At 38.4% G+C, this 20,849-nt stretch overlaps 2 protein-coding genes across 4 annotated transcripts; one reads left to right on the top strand and one right to left on the bottom strand.

Moving 5' to 3' along the window:
- Positions 1 to 454: 454 nt before the first annotated feature.
- LOC133646951 (5-hydroxyisourate hydrolase-like) lies at positions 455 to 12,599 on the bottom strand. 2 transcript variants are annotated; one of them, XM_062042915.1, is made up of 5 exons: positions 12,544 to 12,599; positions 12,053 to 12,115; positions 2,531 to 2,686; positions 918 to 1,053; positions 455 to 783 (listed from the first exon to the last, which is right to left on the bottom strand). In XM_062042915.1, the coding sequence occupies exons 3-5, from the start codon at positions 2,659 to 2,661 to the stop codon at positions 694 to 696; spliced, it is 357 nt and encodes a 118-aa protein (XP_061898899.1). In that variant the 5' UTR covers positions 2,662 to 2,686; positions 12,053 to 12,115; positions 12,544 to 12,599; the 3' UTR covers positions 455 to 693. The 2 variants fall into 2 exon arrangements, with proteins under 2 accessions (XP_061898899.1, XP_061898898.1); XM_062042914.1 differs by lacking the exon at positions 12,544 to 12,599 and adding an exon at positions 2,889 to 2,977 and having other exon boundaries at positions 458 to 783.
- On the top strand, positions 3,013 to 20,849 carry LOC133646947 (fibulin-7-like). Of its 2 annotated transcripts, none has more exons than XM_062042902.1 (7): positions 3,013 to 3,220; positions 14,888 to 15,044; positions 17,779 to 17,964; positions 18,029 to 18,244; positions 18,317 to 18,454; positions 18,526 to 18,661; positions 20,241 to 20,849. In XM_062042902.1, the coding sequence occupies exons 2-7, from the start codon at positions 14,939 to 14,941 to the stop codon at positions 20,599 to 20,601; spliced, it is 1,143 nt and encodes a 380-aa protein (XP_061898886.1). In that variant the 5' UTR covers positions 3,013 to 3,220; positions 14,888 to 14,938; the 3' UTR covers positions 20,602 to 20,849. The 2 variants fall into 2 exon arrangements, with proteins under 2 accessions (XP_061898886.1, XP_061898885.1); XM_062042901.1 differs by lacking the exon at positions 3,013 to 3,220 and adding an exon at positions 8,882 to 9,008.

Below are 20,849 nucleotides of genomic sequence, written 5' to 3'. Positions count from 1 at the left end.
GACCAGCAGCACGCACAATCATGTGTGCTTACGGACTGTATCCCTTGCAGACTGTATTGTTATATATTGATATATAATGTAGGAACCAGAATATTAATAACAGAAAGAAACAACCCTTTTATGTGAATGAGTGTAAATGGGGGAGGGAGGTTTTTTGGGTTAGTGTACTAATTGTAAGTGTATCTTGTTTTTTATGTTAATTTAATTTAAAAAAATTAAAAAATTAAAAAACCGATACCGATAAAAAAAACCCGATACCGATAATTTCCGATATTACATTTTAAAGCATTTATCGGCCGATACATCTCTACTTTGTGGTGTTGCATCCTGCGTTTAAATATAAAAAAATATATTTATCTTTGATCATCTGGTCTTCCTGAAACAGGATATTTTAATACATTTATAAAAAAAAAAAAAAAAATTATATCTAGTTATTACTCTCTACACTGAAAATAATGTTTTGTTTCCTATTCTATTTTTTGTGTTTCAAAATAAAACGTATATGAACCAACAGCCCTTTGAGACACTTGCGATTTAGGGCTATATAAATAAACATTGATTGATTGATTGATTGATTGATTGAATTGTTTTGGTTTTTATTTATGGTATTTCATGATAAAAAAAAAAGGTAATTTTACACTCATGTAAAGTCAGTAAACAAGCTGAAAGTGTGTATAGATGTGTTGATGTTGCTCAGCTTCCTCTGTAGGTGCTGTAGGAGAAGCGACTCATCAGCAGGGGCACGTGAATCTTCTGCTTGGTTTCACTGATGTTGAACACCACCTGCACATGCCAAACTTCTTTTTACACTTGCATGACACGCTCACGTGTCTCTCCAAACATTGTACCCTCGATAAACGCTTTCCCACGGCCACGGTTTGACCCTGGAACAGATCCCGTCTATTTCCTAGGCTCACCTCAGCGTAAGGATAGAAGGAGTCCTGACCCAGACTGGCCCAGTAGGAGCCCGTCTCAAAGCGCAACTTGTACATGCCGGGGACAAAGGCTGCCTGGCTGATGAGTCCGGGGCAGCGACCGTCCTCATTGGTCGTCCTGACAACGCACGAACGTAAACATATGTCAGATGCATGTCGGGTTGTCAATAGTATCAATACTTCTTTTTATTTATTTTTTTAACCTGTCACATGGACAAATAATATTGTTTAACAGGACACTCATATCTATACTGTACATATTTATATTTACTTCTGTGTGGCATATGTTGCATTATTTATATTTAACTTTATTAAATGTTTGAATATATTCTAGGGGTGTGAATCTTTGGGCACCTTACGATTCCGTCCGATTCCTGGGGTGACGATTCGAATCAGAATCAATTCAATCAATGTGTTATTTGGTATTATAATTGTAATAACACTTTTACAAAACAGATTAAAGGCTAAAAAAGCTCCTTCTGGTAGCATGTGGATGGCCTAAAAATGTCTTTTTATTATTGATTCTTGATTAAAAAAAATGCATATGTATTTTTAAATTATTATTATTACATTATATCATATTATTCAAATTATAATGATGAATCGATTTAAAATTGGGATGAATAAGAATCGTGATTCGTATTTAAAAACATAAACATATATATATATATATGAATAAATAAATATGTATATATACACATACATATATATATAATACAAAATATTACATTAATTATATTAATTAATACATTAATTATAAAAAATTAAATAATATCTGAACCCACGTACTTTTAAATTCACGATTTTATTGCAGTGTTGGAAAGTGTCTTTATCAAAACAAATGTATAAATATAATCATGAATAACATCTGTACAGACAATTGGGATGAATAAGAATCGTGATTCGTATTTAAAAACATAAACATATATATATATATATATGAATAAATAAATATGTATATATACACATACATATATATATAATACAAAATATTACATTAATTATATTAATTAATACATTAATTATAAAAAATAAAATATAAAAAATAATAAAACATATAAAATAATAATACAAATAATAATAATAATTTAAAAACAATGAAAGCGATAGTAATACAGAATTGACTACATTACACTACAATTGAAACAATGATAATAAAAATAACAACATTGATTAGTGATAATATTTACCTCTTTTATTGCTTCTATCAAATGTATTCAAATCCAAAATTAATGAATAATTGGATTATTGAAATTAAAAAAAGAGCAAAAGATGAAAAAAAAAAAAAAAAGGAGCGGAAGATATTAAGTTGTAAAGTATCGACACTTCGATACGAAGTCAATACCAACACGCAAAAAGTACATCAATACCTGCTTATTTTGTCTGTACAGATGTTATTCATGATTATATTTATACATTTGTTTTGATAAAGACACTTTCCAACACTGCAATAAAATCGTGAATTTAAAAGTACGTGGGTTCAGATAAAAAAAAAAAGTTGGTATCGAACAAGTATCGATAACAGTATCGCGATAACCCTACACACGTGTGTGTGGGTGTGTGTGGGTGTGTGTGTGTGTGTGTGTGAATCGTACGCGACGTTCAGCATGGTCCAGATCTTCAGCTCCGAGTCCAGTCGATGCAGACTGAGAGACATTCGGGCTGCAGGGACGCCATCGCTGGTGTTGAGCACATGCGTGGTGAGCGAGCTGGACGCCGTCGTCATGGCAACAAGGTGGCGCTCCTCGATGCTAGGAAACAAAAAGTGACACGATGGTAAACACGTTTAAAAAAAAAAAAAAAAAACCCTGCCTGTTGTTGCCTCTCACTAGCAGAGGCAGGAGGGGGATTCTTAGAACACATCAACATAAATTCACAACACAAACAAAAACAGACACTTCATTAGGTACAGCTGGTCCTGTGGACGTGACAACAACGTGGGCACGATCCTACCTTCAAGTGTCCCCTCACTCTGCTCGTCTGGCGCTCAATACCCAGCATTCCCTGCAAATAAAGCTGGGGGGTGTCAAAGGTCGCCCCGGCTGGAATGAATGATTACAAAAACAGTCAACAACATGTGACCGCTCGCCCGCGGGAAGACGCAGTGATCAAACACTTTTTTCCACTCCAGTTGCTGACATTTCATTAAGGACCTGATGGGGGAGGAAATTGTTGCTGATAACCAAGACGGTCGTCATGGCAACATCAATTTATGGTCTGTGGAGCTTGTTGTCATTGGGGACACCGCTGGGCCGGAGTCTACCCCAGTCCACTTTCGCTGAGAGGTGAGTACACCTTGGATTTGTCACCGGCCAATCACAGCACACGCTTACACAAACAAGCTGTCACACGCATGCCTGGGAATTTGCAGCCATGTTTGTATTTTCAAATTAGCATAACATGCATGTGTTTATTATACAATCAACATGTTTTTATTATACAATTATCATGTTTTTATTATACAACTATCATAACATGCATGTTTTTATTATACAATTATCATAACATGCATGTTTTTACTATACAATCAACATGTTTTTATTATACAATTATCATGTTTTTATTATACAATTATCATAACATGCATATGTTTATTATACAATCAACATGTTTTTATTATACAATTATCATAACATGCATGTGTTTATTATACAATCAACATACTTTTATTGTACAATCAACATGTTTTTATTATACAATTATCATGTTTTTATTATACAATTATCATAATATGTTTGTGTTTATTATACAATCAACATGTTTTTATTATACAATTATCATAACATGCATGTTTTTATTATACAATCAACATGTTTTTATTATACAATTAGCATAACATGCATGTTTTTATTATATAATTATCATAACATGTATGATTTTATTATACAATTATCTTAACATGCATGATTTTATTATACAATTATCATAACATGCATGTTTTTATTATACAATTATCATAACATGCATGCTTTTATTATACAATTATCATTTTTTAATATACAATTATCATAACATGCACGTGTTTATTATACAATCAACATGTTTTTATTATACAATTATCATAACATGCATGTGTTTATTATACAATCAACATGCTTTTATTGTACAATCAACATGTTTTTATTATACAATTATCATGTTTTTATTATACAATTATCATAATATGCTTGTGTTTATTATACAATCATATACAATTATCATAACATACATGTTTTTATTATACAACTATCATGTTTTTATTATACAATTATCATAATATGCATGTTTTTATTATACAATCAACATGTTTTTATTATACAATTAGCATAACATGAATGTTTTTATTATACAATTATCATAACATTTATGATTTTATTATACAATTATCACAACATGCTTGTTTTTATTATACAATTATCATAACATCCATGTTTTTATTATACAACCAACATGTTTTTATTATACAAATAACATAACATGCATGTTTTTATTATACAACCAACATGTTTTTATTATACAAATAACATAACATGCATGTTTTTATTATACGTACAATCAACATGTTTTTATTATACAATTATCATAACATGCATGATTTTATTATACAATTATCATAACATGCATGTTTTTATTATACAATTATCATAACATGCATGTTTTTATTATACAACCAACATGTTTTTATTATACAAATAACATAACATGCATGTTTTTATTATACGTACAATCAACATGATTTTATTATACAATTATCATAACATGCATGATTTTATTATACAATCAACATGTTTTTATTATACAACTATCATGTTTTTATTATACAATTAGCATTACATGCATGTTTTTATTATACATTCAACATGTTTGTATTATACAATTAGCATAACATGCATGTTTTTATAATTCAATTATCATAATATGCATGTTTTTATTATTCAATCAACATGTTTTTATTATACAATTATCATAACATGCATGATTGTATTACACAATTATCATAACATGCATGATTTTATTATACAATTATCATAACATGCATGTTTTTATTATACAGTTATCATAACATGCATGATTTTATTATACAATTATCATAACATGAATGTTTTTATTATACAATCATGTTTTTATTATACAAATAACAAAATTCATGTATTTATTATACAATCAACATGTTCTTATTATACAATTATCATAACATGCATTATTTTATTATACAATTATCATAACATGCATGATTTTATTATACAATTATCATAACATGCATGTTTTTATTATACAATTATCATAACATGCATGTTTTTATTATACAATGTACATGTTTTTATTATACAATTATCATAATTTGCATGTTTTTATTATACAAATAACATAACATGCATGTTTCTATTATACAATCAAAATGTTTTTATTATACAATTATCATAACATGCAAGATTTTATTATACAATCAACATGTTTTTATTATACAAATAACATAACATGCATGTTATTATTATACAATTATAATAATATACATGTTTTATTTTACAGTCAACATGTTTTTACCCTAGGGGGGGGGGGGGGGGTTTACCCACATATGCGGTCCTCTCCAAGGTTTCTCATAGTCATTCACATTGACGTCCCACTGGGGTGAGTTTTCCTTGCCCGTATGTGGGCTCTGTACCGAGGATGTCGTTGTGGCTTGTACAGCCCTTTGAGACACCTGTGATTTAGGGCTATATAAATAAACATTGATTGATTGATTATACAAATATAACATGCATGATTTTATTTTACAATCAACATGTTTTTATTAGAAAATTATCATAATATGCATGTTTATACAATCAACATAACATGAATGTTTTTATTACATAATTAAAATAGCATGCATGTTTTATTATACAATTATTATAACATGCATATTTATACTATACAATTAACGTAACATGCATGTTTTTATTATACAATTAACATTACATGCATGTTTTTATTAAACAAGTAACATGACATACATGTTTTATACAATTAACATGCATGTTTTTATTTTACAATTAAGATAACATGCATGTTTTTATTTATTTACAAATGCTAGCATGCTAACGTTTGTGTGCATCAAGTACCAGATGATGTGAGTCAGAGGTGTGTACCTGCAAAATGACTTCTGTTATGTTTAATGAAAATGTGCATGTCATAATTGCATAGGAAATATGTTATATTAATTGTATAATAAAAAAACATTTCATACACTTTGACATAGCATGTATAAAAATACATATTTAAAATAATGAAAACAAGCATTATCAGTATCACATCAATGTAGGGCACACGTTTTGAAGCTTGAAGTGTTTTTCATATTTTGTGCTCCTGAGTTCATCTTGCTAAATTTATTATTAGTGATTGAGTTTTCATTTTATTTTTCAGTTTCAAAACTTGAGAGATAAATGTTTTTGCAGCAAATTCCTACAAACACAAGAGTGTTCCGGTTGTCCAGAAGAACTTGGACCATGTAAACAGATATTTTTACTACAGATGTCCGATAATGGCTTTTTTGCCGATATTCGATATTGTTCAACACTTAATTACCGATTCAGATATCAACCGATACCGATATATACAGTCGTGGAATGAACACATTATTATGCCTAATTTTTTTGTGATGCCCCGCTGGATGCATTAAACAATGTAACAAGGTTTTCCAAAATAAATCAACTCAAGTTATGGAAAAAATGCCAACATGGCACTGCCATATTTATTATTGAAGTCACAAAGTGCATTATTTTTTTTAACATGCCTCAAAACAGCAGCTTGGAATTTGGGACAGGCTCTCCCTGAGAGAGCATGAGGAGGTTGAGGTAGGCGGGGTAGGGGTGCGGGGGGTGTATATTGTAGCGTCCCGGAAGAGTTAGTGCTGCAAGGGGTTCTGGGTATTTGTTCTGTCATGTTTATGTTGTGTTACAGTGCGGATGTTCTCCCGAAATGTGTTTGTCATTCTAGTTTGGTGTGGGTTCACAGTGTGGCGCATATGTGTAACAGTGTTAGAGTTGTTTATACGGTCACCCTCAGTGTGACCTGTATGGCTGTTGACCAAGTATGCCTTGCATTCACTTGTGTGTGTGAAAAGCCGTAGATATTATGTGACTGGGCCGGCACGCAAAGGCAATACCTTTAAGGCACGCCCCCAATATTGTTGTCTGGGTGGAAATCGGGAGAATGGTTGCCCTGCCCCGGGAGATTTTCGGGGGGGCACTGAAATTTGGGAGTCTCCCAGGAAAATCGGGAGGGTTGTCAAGTATCACTGGGAGACGCAACTGCTCTGTACTTCTCCCTACGTCCAGCGGCGTTTTAAGAAGTCATAAATTTTACTTTTTGAAACCGATACCGATAATTTCCGATATTACATTTTAAAGCATTTATCGGCCGATAATATCGTCAGTCCGATATTATCGGACATCTCTCATTTTTACCTTTACTTACATAACTGAGGCGTCCCTCAAGGCACCCGTTCAAGTCCTCTCCTTTTTGGCAGTTCTATTCCGTAATGTGATTTACAGTCGTGGTCCAAAGTTGACATACACTTGTAAAGGACATAATGTCATGGCTGTCTTGAGTTTCCAATAATTTCTGCAACTCTTATTTTTTTTTGATAGAGTGATTGGAGCACATACTTGTTGGTCACAAAAAACATTCATGTAGTTTGGTTCTTTTGTGAATTTATTATGGGTCTACTGAAAATGTGAGCAAATCTGCTGGGTCAAAAGTATACATACAGCAATGTTAATATTTGCTTACATGTCCCTTGGCAAGTTTCACTGCAATAAGGCGCTTTTGGTAGCCATCCACAAGCTTCTGCTTGAATTTTTGACTACTCCTCTTGACAAAATTGGTGCAGTTCAGCTAAATGTGTTGGTTTTCTGACATGGACTTGTTTCTTCAGCATTGTCCACACGTTTAAGTCAGAACTTTGGGAAGGCCATTCTAAAACTTTAATTCTAGCCTGATTTAGCCATTCCTTTACCCCTTTTGACGTGTGTTTGGGGTCATTGTCCTGTTGGAAAACCCAACTGCGCCCAAGACCCAACCTCCGGGCTGATGATTGTAGCTTGTCCTGAAGAATTTGGAGGTAATCCTCCTTTTTCATTGTCCCATTTACTCTCTGTAAAGCACCAGTTCCATTGGCAGCAAAACAGACCCACAGCATAAAACTACCACCACCATGCTTGACGGTAGGGTGGTGTTCCTGGGATTAAAGGCCACACCTTTTCTCCTTCAAACATATTGTTGGGTATTGTGGCCAAACAGCTCAATTTTTGTCTCATGTGACATCACATGGACAAAGATAAGACCTTCTGGAGGAAAGTTCTGTGGTCAGATGCCCCCCTCCTCCTGTTGGGAGGAGAGATTAGGACAAACATATCTACGTTAGGGTTGTTTATAAAAATACCAAATTTGATCTCTTCTATAGAGAATGGGGACATCTCCACACCCTTGTTTCTCAAATCTGCCCGAAGTGTTTGTTGAAGTAGAAGCTCCCACTGCACGTCCACGTTTGCGAGAGCGGCCGCACGTCCAGGTGAGGACACAAGAAGCGAACCGGCCGGGATTTGTCTCAAAAGGTGCCGGACGCCGTGCCTCCCGATGACCTACCTGACGCCTTTTTGGGACACGTGACGGGAATTACGCGGCACCAGCCGCTTGCGCGTGGGTAACCGTCAATCATCAATAAAGCAGAAACCCGAAGAAAAGGTCAATAACGCTTACGTGCGACGCCTTTCTTCATCCTTCTCCTCTTCCTCGGTCCAGGCGCCTGCGTGCACGTCGGCGAACCAAAAGAAGCGCACATGATGATTATTGCGCGGCAGCTTATAATTTTATGACTATTTCGGGGCCTGATGAAGAGCAAAAAAAAAAAAAAAAGGGACATTCCAGATGCGCAAGCTCCGCCCCCTTTCCTCAAATATGTGATAGGAGAGGGAGGGGCGTGGGAAAGAAGCGGACTGGGAGACACTTAAAGGGAGACACTCTGAGGGACACCTCCGTGGACACAACATGGAGCTCGTGTGGGTCGTCATGGTGACGCTGGGTCTTCAGCAGGTGCCATCTGCCTCGGCTCAGGTGAGTCCACTGAGTGGAAACGGTACTTGTTAGAGAAGAACTATAACTTTTTGTGGAAGCTCTAATTTCTGCAGGTCTAGAGGACTAAATGTTCCTTCAGGTCTAGAGAGGAAAAAGAAAATATTTTGCGGCCCCCTCACCCTCTATCTATCTATCTATATATATATATATATATATATATATATATATATATATATATATATATATATATATATATATATATATATATATATATATATATATATATAGACATATGTACAGTATATATATATATATATATATACTACCGTTCAAAAGTTTGGGGTCACATTGAAATGTCTTTATTTTTGAAGGAAAAGCACTGTACTTTTCAATGAAGATAACTTTAAACTAGTCTTAACTTTAAAGAAATACACTCTATACATTGCTAATGTGGTAAATGACTATTCTAGCTGCAAATGTCTGGTTTTTGGTGCAATATCTACATAGGTGTATAGAGGCCCATTTCCAGAAACTATCACTCCAGTGTTCTAATGGTACAATGTGTTTGCTCATTGGCTCAGAAGGCTAATTGATGATTAGAAAACCCTTGTGCAATCATGTTCACCCATCTGAAAACAGTTTAGCTCGTTACAGAAGCTACAAAACTGACCTTCCTTTGAGCAGATTGAGTTTCTGGAGCATCACATTTGTGGGGTCAATTAAACGCTCAAAATGGCCAGAAAAAGAGAACTTTCATCTGAAACTCGACAGTCTATTTTTGTTCTTAGAAATGAAGGCTATTCCACAAAATTGTTTGGGTGACACCAAACTTTTGAACGGTAGTATATATATATATATATATATATATATATATATATATATATATATATATATATATATATATATATATATATATATATATATATATATATATATATATATACATATACATATATATATATATATATATATATATATATATATATATATATATATATATATAAATGTGTATATTAATATATAAATGTGTATATATATATATATATATATATATATATATATATATATATATATATATATATATATATATATATATATATACACTAAATAATGATAAATACCGTTCAAAAGTTTGGTGTCACCCAAACAAATTTGTGGAATAGCCTTCATTTCTAAGAACAAGAATAGACTGTCGAGTTTCAGATGAAAGTTCTCTTTTTCTGGCCATTTTGAGCGTTTAATTGACCCCACAAATGTGATGCTCCACATACACACACAAACACACACGCATATATACACACATATACACTAAACAATGTGTGCAACCTCTAAAATAGTGTGTACTATTAATGGGCCTGTTGCGTGTGATTTACTAAGACTGTGTGTAGTTCAATAGTGGTACAGGCCGCCCTATTTAAACGAGGATTTTGCGTGTACTTTACGGGGCGTCACCACGGAGATACTGTTGTTTACCGGACAATCATGTCATCATGCTCTTACTTGTGGTGTTTGCTATGTTTTCAAACATGCAGGAGACATGCACCACTTTTTATGGGCATTTTAGAAGCAATAGTCGCGCAGTGCATCGACATTGACACCACTTTTTTTTACCACTGAAGGTGCATGGTAGAGAAGCTGCACTTACTCCACTCAATACGCAAACATGCATACTTAAAGAAGTTTTCTTCATTCGAGGAATATTTTAATGATATATAATCTATGTGAACTAAATGAATGGCATTTTAAAAAAAATACTAAAGGACATCAAAATGCATCAATTAAACTAGTTTTAATCAGCCCCTTAAAGGGTAACTGCACTTTTTGGGGGGGAATTTTGTCCATCCTTCACATTTTGTAATGCATTCTAAATAGAGATGTCCGATAATATCGGACTGACGATATTATCGGCCGATAAATGCTTCAAAATGTAATATCGGAAATTATCGGTATCGGTTTCAAAATTATCGGTATCGGTTTCAAAAAGTACAATTTATGACTTTTTAAAACGCCGCTGTGTACACGGACGTAGGGAGAAGTACAGAGCGCAAATAAACCTTAAAGGCACTGCCTTTGCGTGCCGGCCCAATCACATAATATCTACGGCTTTTCACACACACAGTCAACAGCCATACAGGTCACACTGAGGGTGGCCGTATAAACAACTTTAACACCGTTACAAATATGCGCCACACTGTGAACCCACACCAAACAAGAACGACAAACACATTTCGGGAGAAAATCCGCACCGTAACACAACATAAACACAACAGAACAAATATCCAGAACTCCTTGCAGCACTAACTCTTCTGGGATGCTACAATATACACCCCCCGTTGCCCCTTATCCCCCCACCTCAACCTCTTCATGCTCTCTCAGGGAGAGCATGTCCCAAATTCCAAGCTGCTGTTTTGAGGCATGTTAAAAAAAAATAATGCACTTTGTGACTTCAATAATAAATATGGCAGTGCCATGTTGGCATTTTTTTCCATAACTTGAGTTGATTTATTTTGGAAAACCTTGTTACATTGTTTAATGCATCCAGCGGGGCATCACAACAAAACTAGGCATAATAATGTGTTAATTCCACGACTGTATATATCGGTATTGGTTGATATCGGAATCGGTAATTAAGAGTTGGACAATATTGGAATATCGGGTATCGGCAAAAAAGCCATTATCGGACATCTCTAATTCTAAATATTTAATAAATGCGCTTACAAAGGAGCCTATAGGAGTCGCTCAATTCTGCCTATAGAGCCCTTTAAAAAAACATCCAAACACCTCCATTAGGGTTTTATAGGCATGATGTAAGTTTATATGTAATGTAGTAACGGGCACGTGTATAATAAGATGTAATATTGACGTATTTTGATCATTTTAAGCATATGCAGCGTATTAATTTTAAATAACGCATCACAACGTTTGCTTTTTTTCCCCTCTTCATCACTGATTGTTACTCACTGCTGAGCCAAAAAACAGGAAAAAAACATCACTTACTGTACAAGGTCTGCTGTCATTAGGATGCAGACTGCTGGGATGTTCATATATTCCCATTTAGGTGAAAAATGTCTCATAGTTCTCACCTGTACAACTTGAAGACGGTAGGTTTGAACCCCAATAAGGTGGCAATCTCTCAGCATGGGAAACTAAAAAAAAAAAACCACACAAAAGTTCAGTAGTCATAAGACTACTGAATAATACTGACTACAATAACAAACACATTCTTCTCAAACTAGTTTATCATCAGGTCAGCTGAATCATGCCTCAAGCGTTCTGTATTTTCCACTTATTTACAGAGAAACTTAACAGCACCGCCCGTACTCTTGACATAGTAATGTTTTTTTCAAGTTGTGTTTTACAGGGAACTTTTACATTCCATTTATTTTATTGTGTTGACATTGAGGCAAATAATGGTCGCCTCCAGGAATAGCAACTGACTCTTTTCGACGAAACAGCTCATTTAGACAGAAGCAGCCAAATTAACGGGTCTTTAACTTAAAGTTAAAGTCATAAATACACAGCGTCAAAAATAAAAAGTGTCATGTTGACTTTATAAAGCAAGTTAAAACCACACCTTTTGACTTTTGGCGCTGCCGGCGAGACTTTGAACTTGATCTTCCTCATCCCAGAAGGAAAGGCATCTGATTGGCCCACCTTCGTCGCTAAGTCCCACCCTCTGACAGGTTGTACGCCGTTTAAGAACTGTGATTGGATACATTCTGAGTTTGTCCCGCCCATTTATATGACGTTTTTAAAAATGATTGGCTTTTGTTTGTGACAACTTTTAGTCTCGTTTGTAATTCGTTAACACTGGTTTAGTGAGGGGAGGGTGTGTCCATCACCTGTCAGGTGATGGACACACAAAAAAGAGCGGAAGATGACGTCATTATAGTCCCTTTTTCAGCGGATTTCTCCGCTCCTGCGGATAATTTTGTCAACTTGTAATGTATACGTTTTGTGTGAATTTTGAAAAATTTACTTTCTCAACTTCAAACATTTTTGATTTGAGGCGCAAGACATTTATTTGAGGGGGTCACTGCCCCCTCTTGCCCCCATGTAGAGCCCCAACATACATATACCTGTGTGTGTGTGTGTGTGTGTGTTTATATATAAATACACGCGCACACACACACACTTGTAAATATATATATATATATATATATATATATATATATATATATATATACACACACATACACCCGTGTAAAATAAATATATATGTATATATATATATTTTTTATATATATACACGTATATGAATGTTTATACACACATATACATACAAAAATATATATGTAACCTATATATGTACCCGGTGGTCTTTCCTCTGCCACACACTATATATTTACATATATACACACACCGATTATATATATATATATATATATATATATATATATATATATATATATATATATATATATATATATATATATATATATATATATATATATATATATCAGTGTGTGTATATATGTAAATATATATATATATATAGATAGATATATCTATGTATAAATATATATATATATATCAGTGTGTGTATGTATGTAAATATATATATCAGTGTGTGTATATATGTAAATATATATATATATATATATATAGATATATCTATATAGATATTATATATATATATATATATATATGCGCACATTATATATAAACACACATATATATATACACACAAATATATCTACATATATATACACACATATATACACAAATATATCTACATATATATACACACATATATACACAAATATATCTACATATATATACACACAAATATATATATACACACACACACATTTATAGTACATATATACACACACACACACACACACATATATATATATATATATACACACGTATATACATATACACACACACTTATATACACATTCTGTATATACAGGTCTAGATGTTCCTTCAGGTCTAAATGCAGGTCTAAATGATGAGATGTTCCTTCAGATCTAGTTGCAGGTCTAGATGACTAGATGTTCCTTCAGGTCTAGTTGCAGGTCTAGATGACTAGATGTTCCTTCAGGTCTAGTTGCAGGTCTAGATGACTAGATGTTCCTTCAGGTCTAGTTGCAGGTCTAGATGACTAGATGTTGCTTCAGGTTTAGTTGCAGGCCTACATGACTAGATGTTTCTTCAGGTCTAGTTGCAGGTCTAGATGACTAGATGTTCCTTCAGGTCTAGTTGCAGGTCTACATGACTAGATGTTTCTTCAGGTCTAGTTGACTAGATATTATTTCAGGTCTAGTTGCAGATCTAGATGACTAGATGTTACTTGAGGTCTAGTTGCAGGTATACATGACTAGATATTATTTCAGGTCTAGTTGCAAGTCTAGATGATGAGATGTTCTTTCAGGTCTAGATGACTAGATGTTCCTCGAGGTTTAGTTGCAGGTCTAAACAACTAGATGTTATTTCAGGTCTAGTTGCAGGTCTAACTGCAGGTCTACATGACTAGATGTTATTTCAGGTCTAGATGACTAGATGCTCCTTGAGGTCTAGTTGCAGGTCCAGACAACTAGATGTTCCTTCAGGTCACTTCACCCATGAACCTTGTGGTGCTTTTAATGTGAAAATCCTCCTCCAAGCTTCCTGACAGAGTTGTCTTGAGGTGGCGCCACGAGTCTGAGGTCAACATTGTTGGCGGCCATGTTTGCACCATCAACAATGTGTGAGGTGATGATGTCGCCATGATGCTAGAAACACACCTCTTTGTTTACACTTCACACCTGGACACACCTAAAACCACACTGGACCTGGAACACAAGCAGACTGGACCCGAACTAGAACCACATCATACCTAGACCAGAACCACACCCAACATAGACTAGAACCATAATGAACAAAATACCAAAAGATACTCTCTGTGACCTTTTACCTGGTCCCGCCCACAGGCTTTCCCCTCCCCCCGTGACCTGCTGACCTCCGTGCGTCAGGTGGAGAAGATGCTGGCAGCCCACGAGGTCTCCTTCCAACAGCACCTGCGCTCGCTGCGCAAGAAGATGAGCGCTCTGCACAACAGCACGCTGGCCGCCATGAAGGCCGCCAACGGTGAGAGGACGCCATGTCGGCTGTCACATGACAAACGCCATATCGGCTGTCACATGACAAACGCCATGTTGGCTGTGACATGACAAACGCCATGTCGACTGTCACATGACAAACGCCATGTCGACTGTCACATGACAAACGCCATGTCGACTGTCACATGACAAACGCCATGTCGACTGTCACATGACAAACGCCATGTCGACATGACAAACGCCATGTCGACTGTCACATGACAAACGCCATGTCGACTGTCACATGACAAACGCCATGTCGACTGTCACATGACAAACGCCATGTCGACTGTCACATGACAAACGCCATGTCGACATGACAAACGCCATGTCGACTGTCACATGACAAACGCCATGTTGGCTGTCACATGACAAACGCCATGTCGACTGTCACATGACAAACGCCATGTCGGCTGTCACATGACAAACGCCATGTCGGCTGTCACATGACAAACGCCATGTCGGCTGTCACATGACAAACGCCATGTCGGCTGTCACATGACAAACGCCATGTTGACTGTCACATGACAAACGCCATGTTGACTGTCACATGACAAACGCCATGTTGACTGTCACATGACAAACGCCATGTTGACTGTCACATGACAAACGCCATGTCAACTGTCACATGACAAATGCCATGTCGGCTTTTGTGTCACATGAAAAAACGCCATTTCAACTGTCACATGACAAACACCATTTTGTCTTTTGTGTCACCTGACAAACGCCATGTCAACTGTCACATGACAAACACCATGTTGTGTTTTGTGTCACCTGACAAACGCCATGTCAACTGTCACATGACAAACGCCATGTCGGCTTTTGTGTCACATGAAAAAAAGCCATGTCAACTGTCACATGACAAACACCATTTTGTCTTTTGTGTCACCTGACAAACGCCATGTCAACTGTCACATGACAAACGCCATGTCAACTGTCACATGACAAACACCATTTTGTCTTTTGTGTCACCTGACAAACGCCATGTCAACTGTCACATGACAAACGCCATGTATGCTTTTGTGTCACATGACAAACACCATTTTGTCTTTTGTGTCACATGACAAACACCATTTTGTCTTTTGTGTCACCTGACAAACACCATTTTGTCTTTTGTGTCACCTGACAAACGCCATGTCAACTGTCACATGACAAACGCCATGTTGGCTTTTGTGTCACATGACCAACATCATTTCGGCTTTTGTGTCACATAACAAACGCCATGTCGGCTCTTGTGTCTCATGACAAACGCCGTGTAAACTGTCACCTGACAAACGCCATTTTGGCTTTTGTGTCACATGACAACCGCCATGTCGGTTTTTGTGTCACATGACAAACGCCATTTTGGCTTTTGTGTCACATGACAAACGCCGTGTTGGCTCTTGTGTCACATGACAAACGCCATGTCAACTGTCACATGACCAACACCATTTTGGCTTTTGTGTCACATGACAAAGGCCATTTTGGCTCGTGTCACCTGACAAACGCCATTTTGGCTCGTGTCACATGACAAACGCCATGTTGGCTGTCACATGACAAACGCCATTTTGGCTCGTGTCACATGACAAACGGCATGTCAAATGTCACATGACAAACGGCATGTCAAATGTCAAATGACAAACGGCATGTCAAATGTCACATGACAAACGGCATGTTGGCTCTTGTGTCACATGACAAACGCCATGTCAACTGTCACATGACCAACACCATTTTGGCTTTTGTGTCACATGACAAAGGCCATTTTGGCTCGTGTCACCTGACAAACGCCATTTTGGCTCGTGTCACATGACAAACGCCATGTCAAATGTCACATGACAAACGGCATGTCAAATGTCAAATGACAAACGGCATGTCAAATGTCACATGACAAACGGCATGTCAAATGTCACATGACAAACGCCACGTCAAATGTCACATGACAAACGCCACGTCATATGTCACATGACAAACGCCACGTCATATGTCACATGACAAACGCCACGTCATATGTCACATGACAAACGCCACGTCATATGTCACATGACAAACGCCACGTCATATGTCACATGACAAACGCCACGTCAAATGTCACATGACAAATGCCACGTCAAATGTCACATGACAAACGGCACGTCAAATGTCACATGACAAACGCCATGTCAAATGTCACATGACAAACGCCATGTCATATGTCACATAACAAACACCACGTCAAATGTCACATGACAAACGCCATGTCAAATGTCACATGACAAACGCCATGTCAAATGTCACATGACAAACGGCATGTCAAATGTCACATGACAAACGGCATGTCAAATGTCACATGACAAACGCCACGTCATATGTCACATGACAAACGCCACGTCATATGTCACATGACAAACGCCACGTCATATGTCACATGACAAACGCCACGTCAAATGTCACATGACAAATGCCACGTCAAATGTCACATGACAAACGGCACGTCAAATGTCACATGACAAACGCCATGTCAAATGTCACATGACAAACGCCATGTCATATGTCACATAACAAACACCACGTCAAATGTCACATGACAAACGCCATGTCAAATGTCACATGACAAACGCCATGTCAAATGTCACATGACAAACGGCATGTCAAATGTCACATAACAAACGCCACGTCAAATGTCACATGACAAACGACATGTCAAATGTCACATGACAAAAGCCATGTCAAATGTCACATGACAAACGCCATGTGTCTCCCCACAGCCTCCTGCCCCAAACCGGAACCGCCCGCCCACGGCCACCGGCTGGGCCGCGTCTTCTCCGTGGGACACGAGGTCCACTTCCTGTGCAAGCCGGGCTACGAGCTGATTGGTCCGCAGACACAAGTGTGTCTGGAGTCGCTGAGGTGGAGCGGCCAGGCGCCAACGTGCCGCCACCAGGAAGACGGAGGTGCAGGTCCTGATCCGGCTCGGATCCACTTTAGAAACTTCTTGGTCTTATTTCTACTTTTCAGGGTCTGACGGCACCAGAAGCTCCTCCCTCTTCCCTTCTGCTGATGCCACGCCCTCCTCGCCGCCGCCGTCCTCCATGATGTCCGCCTCCTCGCCGTCTCCCCCCCCCGCGCCCTCCTCGGTGCACCCCTCCAACTGCACCCGCCTCCAGGGCGCCATGCGCTGCACGTGTGACGTGGGCTTCACCATCTCCGGCCGCGACAACAACCTCTGCACAGGTGACGGCGTTCCCGCCCCTTAGCGCCAGCTCCTTGTCCTACTTCCTGTCCTACTTCCTGTTTCCGTGGCAGACATCGACGAGTGCCGCCTGTTCTCCCTGGGCCAGCAGGGGCGCCTCTGCGTGCACGAGTGCGCCAACACGCCCGGCAGCTACCGCTGCCTCTGTCCCGCCGGCTACAGGATCGCCGACGACGGGCGCGGCTGCACAGGTCAGGGGTCAAACGGGTGGGCCGTGTGTGGCGTGCGCGGTCATGTGACGTCGGCGTGTCGCTGTGCGCAGACTTGGACGAGTGCGACGACGGGGAGCACGACTGCGGCGGCGAGGAGCTCTGCGTCGACACGCACGGAGGTTTCCGCTGCATGACCGTGGCGTGTCCCCGCGGCAACAACGCCACCTACATCAAGACGTCGCCAACGTAAGAGCGCCCGCTTCTACAAAGCTCCAAAACCAGTGAAGTTGGCACGTTGTGTAAATGGTAAATAAAAACAGAATACAATGATTTGCTAATCCTTTTCAACTTATATTCAATTGAATAGACTGCAAAGACAAGATACTTAACGTTCACACTGGTAAACTTTGTTATTTTTAGCTCATTTGGAATTTGATGCCTGCAACATGATTAAAAAAAGCTGGCACAAGTGGCAAAAAAGACGGAGAAAGTTGAGGAATGCTCATCAAACACTTATTTGGAACATCCCACAGGTTAAGAGGATAATTGGGAACAGGTGGGTGCCATGATTGGGCATAAAAGCAGCTTCCATGAAATGCTCAGTCATTCACAAACAAGGATGGGGCGAGAGTCACCACTTTGTCAACAAATGCGAGAGCAAATTGTGGAACAGTTCAAGAACAACATTTCTCAACGAGCTATTGCAAGGAATTTAGGGATTTCACCATTTACGGTCCGTAATGTCATCAAAAGGTTCAGAGAATCTGGAGAAATCACTGCACGTAACATTGAATGCCCGTGACCTTGGATCCCTCAGGCGGTACTGCATCAAAAAGCGGCATCAGTGTGTAAAGGATGTCACCACATGGGCTCAGGAACACTTCAGAAAACCACTGTCAGTAACTACAGTTGGTCGCTACATCTGTAAGTGCAAGTTAAAACTCTACTATCCCAAGCGAAAGCCATTTATCAACAACACCCAGAAACGCCGCCGGCTTCCCTGGGCCTGAGCTCATCTAAGATGGACTGATACAAAGTGGAAAAGTGTTCTTTGGTATGACGAGTCCGCATTTCCCAAATAGTTTTTAAAAGCTGTGGACGTTGTGTCTTCCGGACCAAAGAGGAAAAGAACCATCCGGATTGTTATAGGCGCAAAGTTCAAAAGCGAGGGGGTGTATTAGTACCCAAGGCATGGGTAACTTACACATCTGTGAAGGCGCCATTAATGCTGAAAGGTACATACAGGTTTTGAAGCAACATATGTTGCCATCCAAGCAACGTTATCATGGACGCCCCTGCTTATTTCAGCAAGACAATGCCAAGCCACGTGTTACATCAACGTGGCTTCATAGTAAAAGAGTGCGGGTACTAGACTGGCCTGCCTGTAGTCCAGACCTGTCTCCCATTGAAAATGTGTGGCGCATTATGAAGCCTAAAATACCACAACGGAGAGCCCGGACTGTTGAACAACTTAAGCTGTACATCAAGCAAGAATGGGAAAGAATTCCACCTGAAAAGCTTCAAAAATTGGTCTCCTCACTTCTGAGTGTTGTTAAAAGGAAAGGCCATGTAACACAGTGGTAAAAATGCTCCTGTGACAACTTTTTTGCAATGTGTTGCTGCCGTTAAATTCTAAGTTAATATTAAGTTTCTCAGTGTGAACATTAAATATCTTGTCTTTGCAGTCTAATCAATTGAATATAAGTTGAAAAGGATTACTAAATCTTTGTATTCTGTTTTTATTTACCATTTACACAACGTGCCAACTTCACTGGTTTTGCCGCCGACATTCTCAAACGCTGTGTGTGTGTGTGTGTGTGTGTAGGCGCTGCGAGAGGAACCCCTGCATGCTGGGCGACAAGGCGTGCGCCAAGGCGCCCAACTCCGTCTCCTTCCACTTCCTGTCCGTGGTGTCCAACATGTCGACGCCCCGCGTGCTCTTCCGCGTGTCGGCGGCCCGGGCGCTGGGCGACACGCTGCGCTTCGGGCTGGCGGGCGGCCGGGGGCGGGGCCACTTCAGCGTGCAGCGCTCGGGCCGCCAGACGGGCACGCTCCTCCTGGTGGCGCCCGTGCTGGGCCCCGCCACGCTGGAGGCCGAGGTGGAGATGAGCGAGCTGGAGCGCCACACCCTGCTGGGCCGATACCTCACCAAGGTCACGCTCTTTGTGTCGCCTTATAACTTTTAAAGGACCGCCTTTAGCATTTTTCAATTATTTTTTATTATTATTACCCTATTTTTCCCGGTACATAAGCCACACCAACTACATTTTAGAAACAGTAAATATGTTTCCATATATTAGCTGCACGGGACTATAGCTCCATTATATTACAATAGCATGTACAAATATGCATGAAAACACTCCTACGGACGTCACTTTAGTAAGTAAGAATAGTTTTAGTTATATTGTAAAACTTACAAACGTCGCTTGGGAGC

This window comes from Entelurus aequoreus, linkage group LG03 (assembly GCF_033978785.1).
Source record: "Entelurus aequoreus isolate RoL-2023_Sb linkage group LG03, RoL_Eaeq_v1.1, whole genome shotgun sequence".
NCBI classification, from domain to species: domain Eukaryota; kingdom Metazoa; phylum Chordata; class Actinopteri; order Syngnathiformes; family Syngnathidae; genus Entelurus; species Entelurus aequoreus.
This window is presented reverse-complemented; position numbering and strand designations above follow the sequence as displayed.

What these genes read in the sequence shown, in the direction of transcription:
- LOC133646947 (XM_062042901.1), top strand. Translation starts at nt 8,943, where the DNA reads ATGGAGCTCGTGTGGGTCGTCATGGTGACGCTGGGTCTTCAGCAGGTG. An exon ending in CGCCATGAAGGCCGCCAACG is followed by an intron (nt 15,045 to 17,778) that starts GTGAGAGGACGC and finishes GTCTCCCCACAG; the next exon opens with CCTCCTGCCCCAAACCGGAA. An exon ending in CCGCCACCAGGAAGACGGAG is followed by an intron (nt 17,965 to 18,028) that starts GTGCAGGTCCTG and finishes TCTACTTTTCAG; the next exon opens with GGTCTGACGGCACCAGAAGC.
- LOC133646951 (XM_062042915.1), bottom strand. Translation starts at nt 2,661, where the DNA reads ATGACGACGGCGTCCAGCTCGCTCACCACGCATGTGCTCAACACCAGC. An exon ending in TGGACCATGCTGAACGTCGC is followed by an intron (nt 1,054 to 2,530) that starts GTACGATTCACA and finishes GTGCGTTGTCAG; the next exon opens with GACGACCAATGAGGACGGTC. An exon ending in CCTTCTATCCTTACGCTGAG is followed by an intron (nt 784 to 917) that starts GTGAGCCTAGGA and finishes TGGCATGTGCAG; the next exon opens with GTGGTGTTCAACATCAGTGA.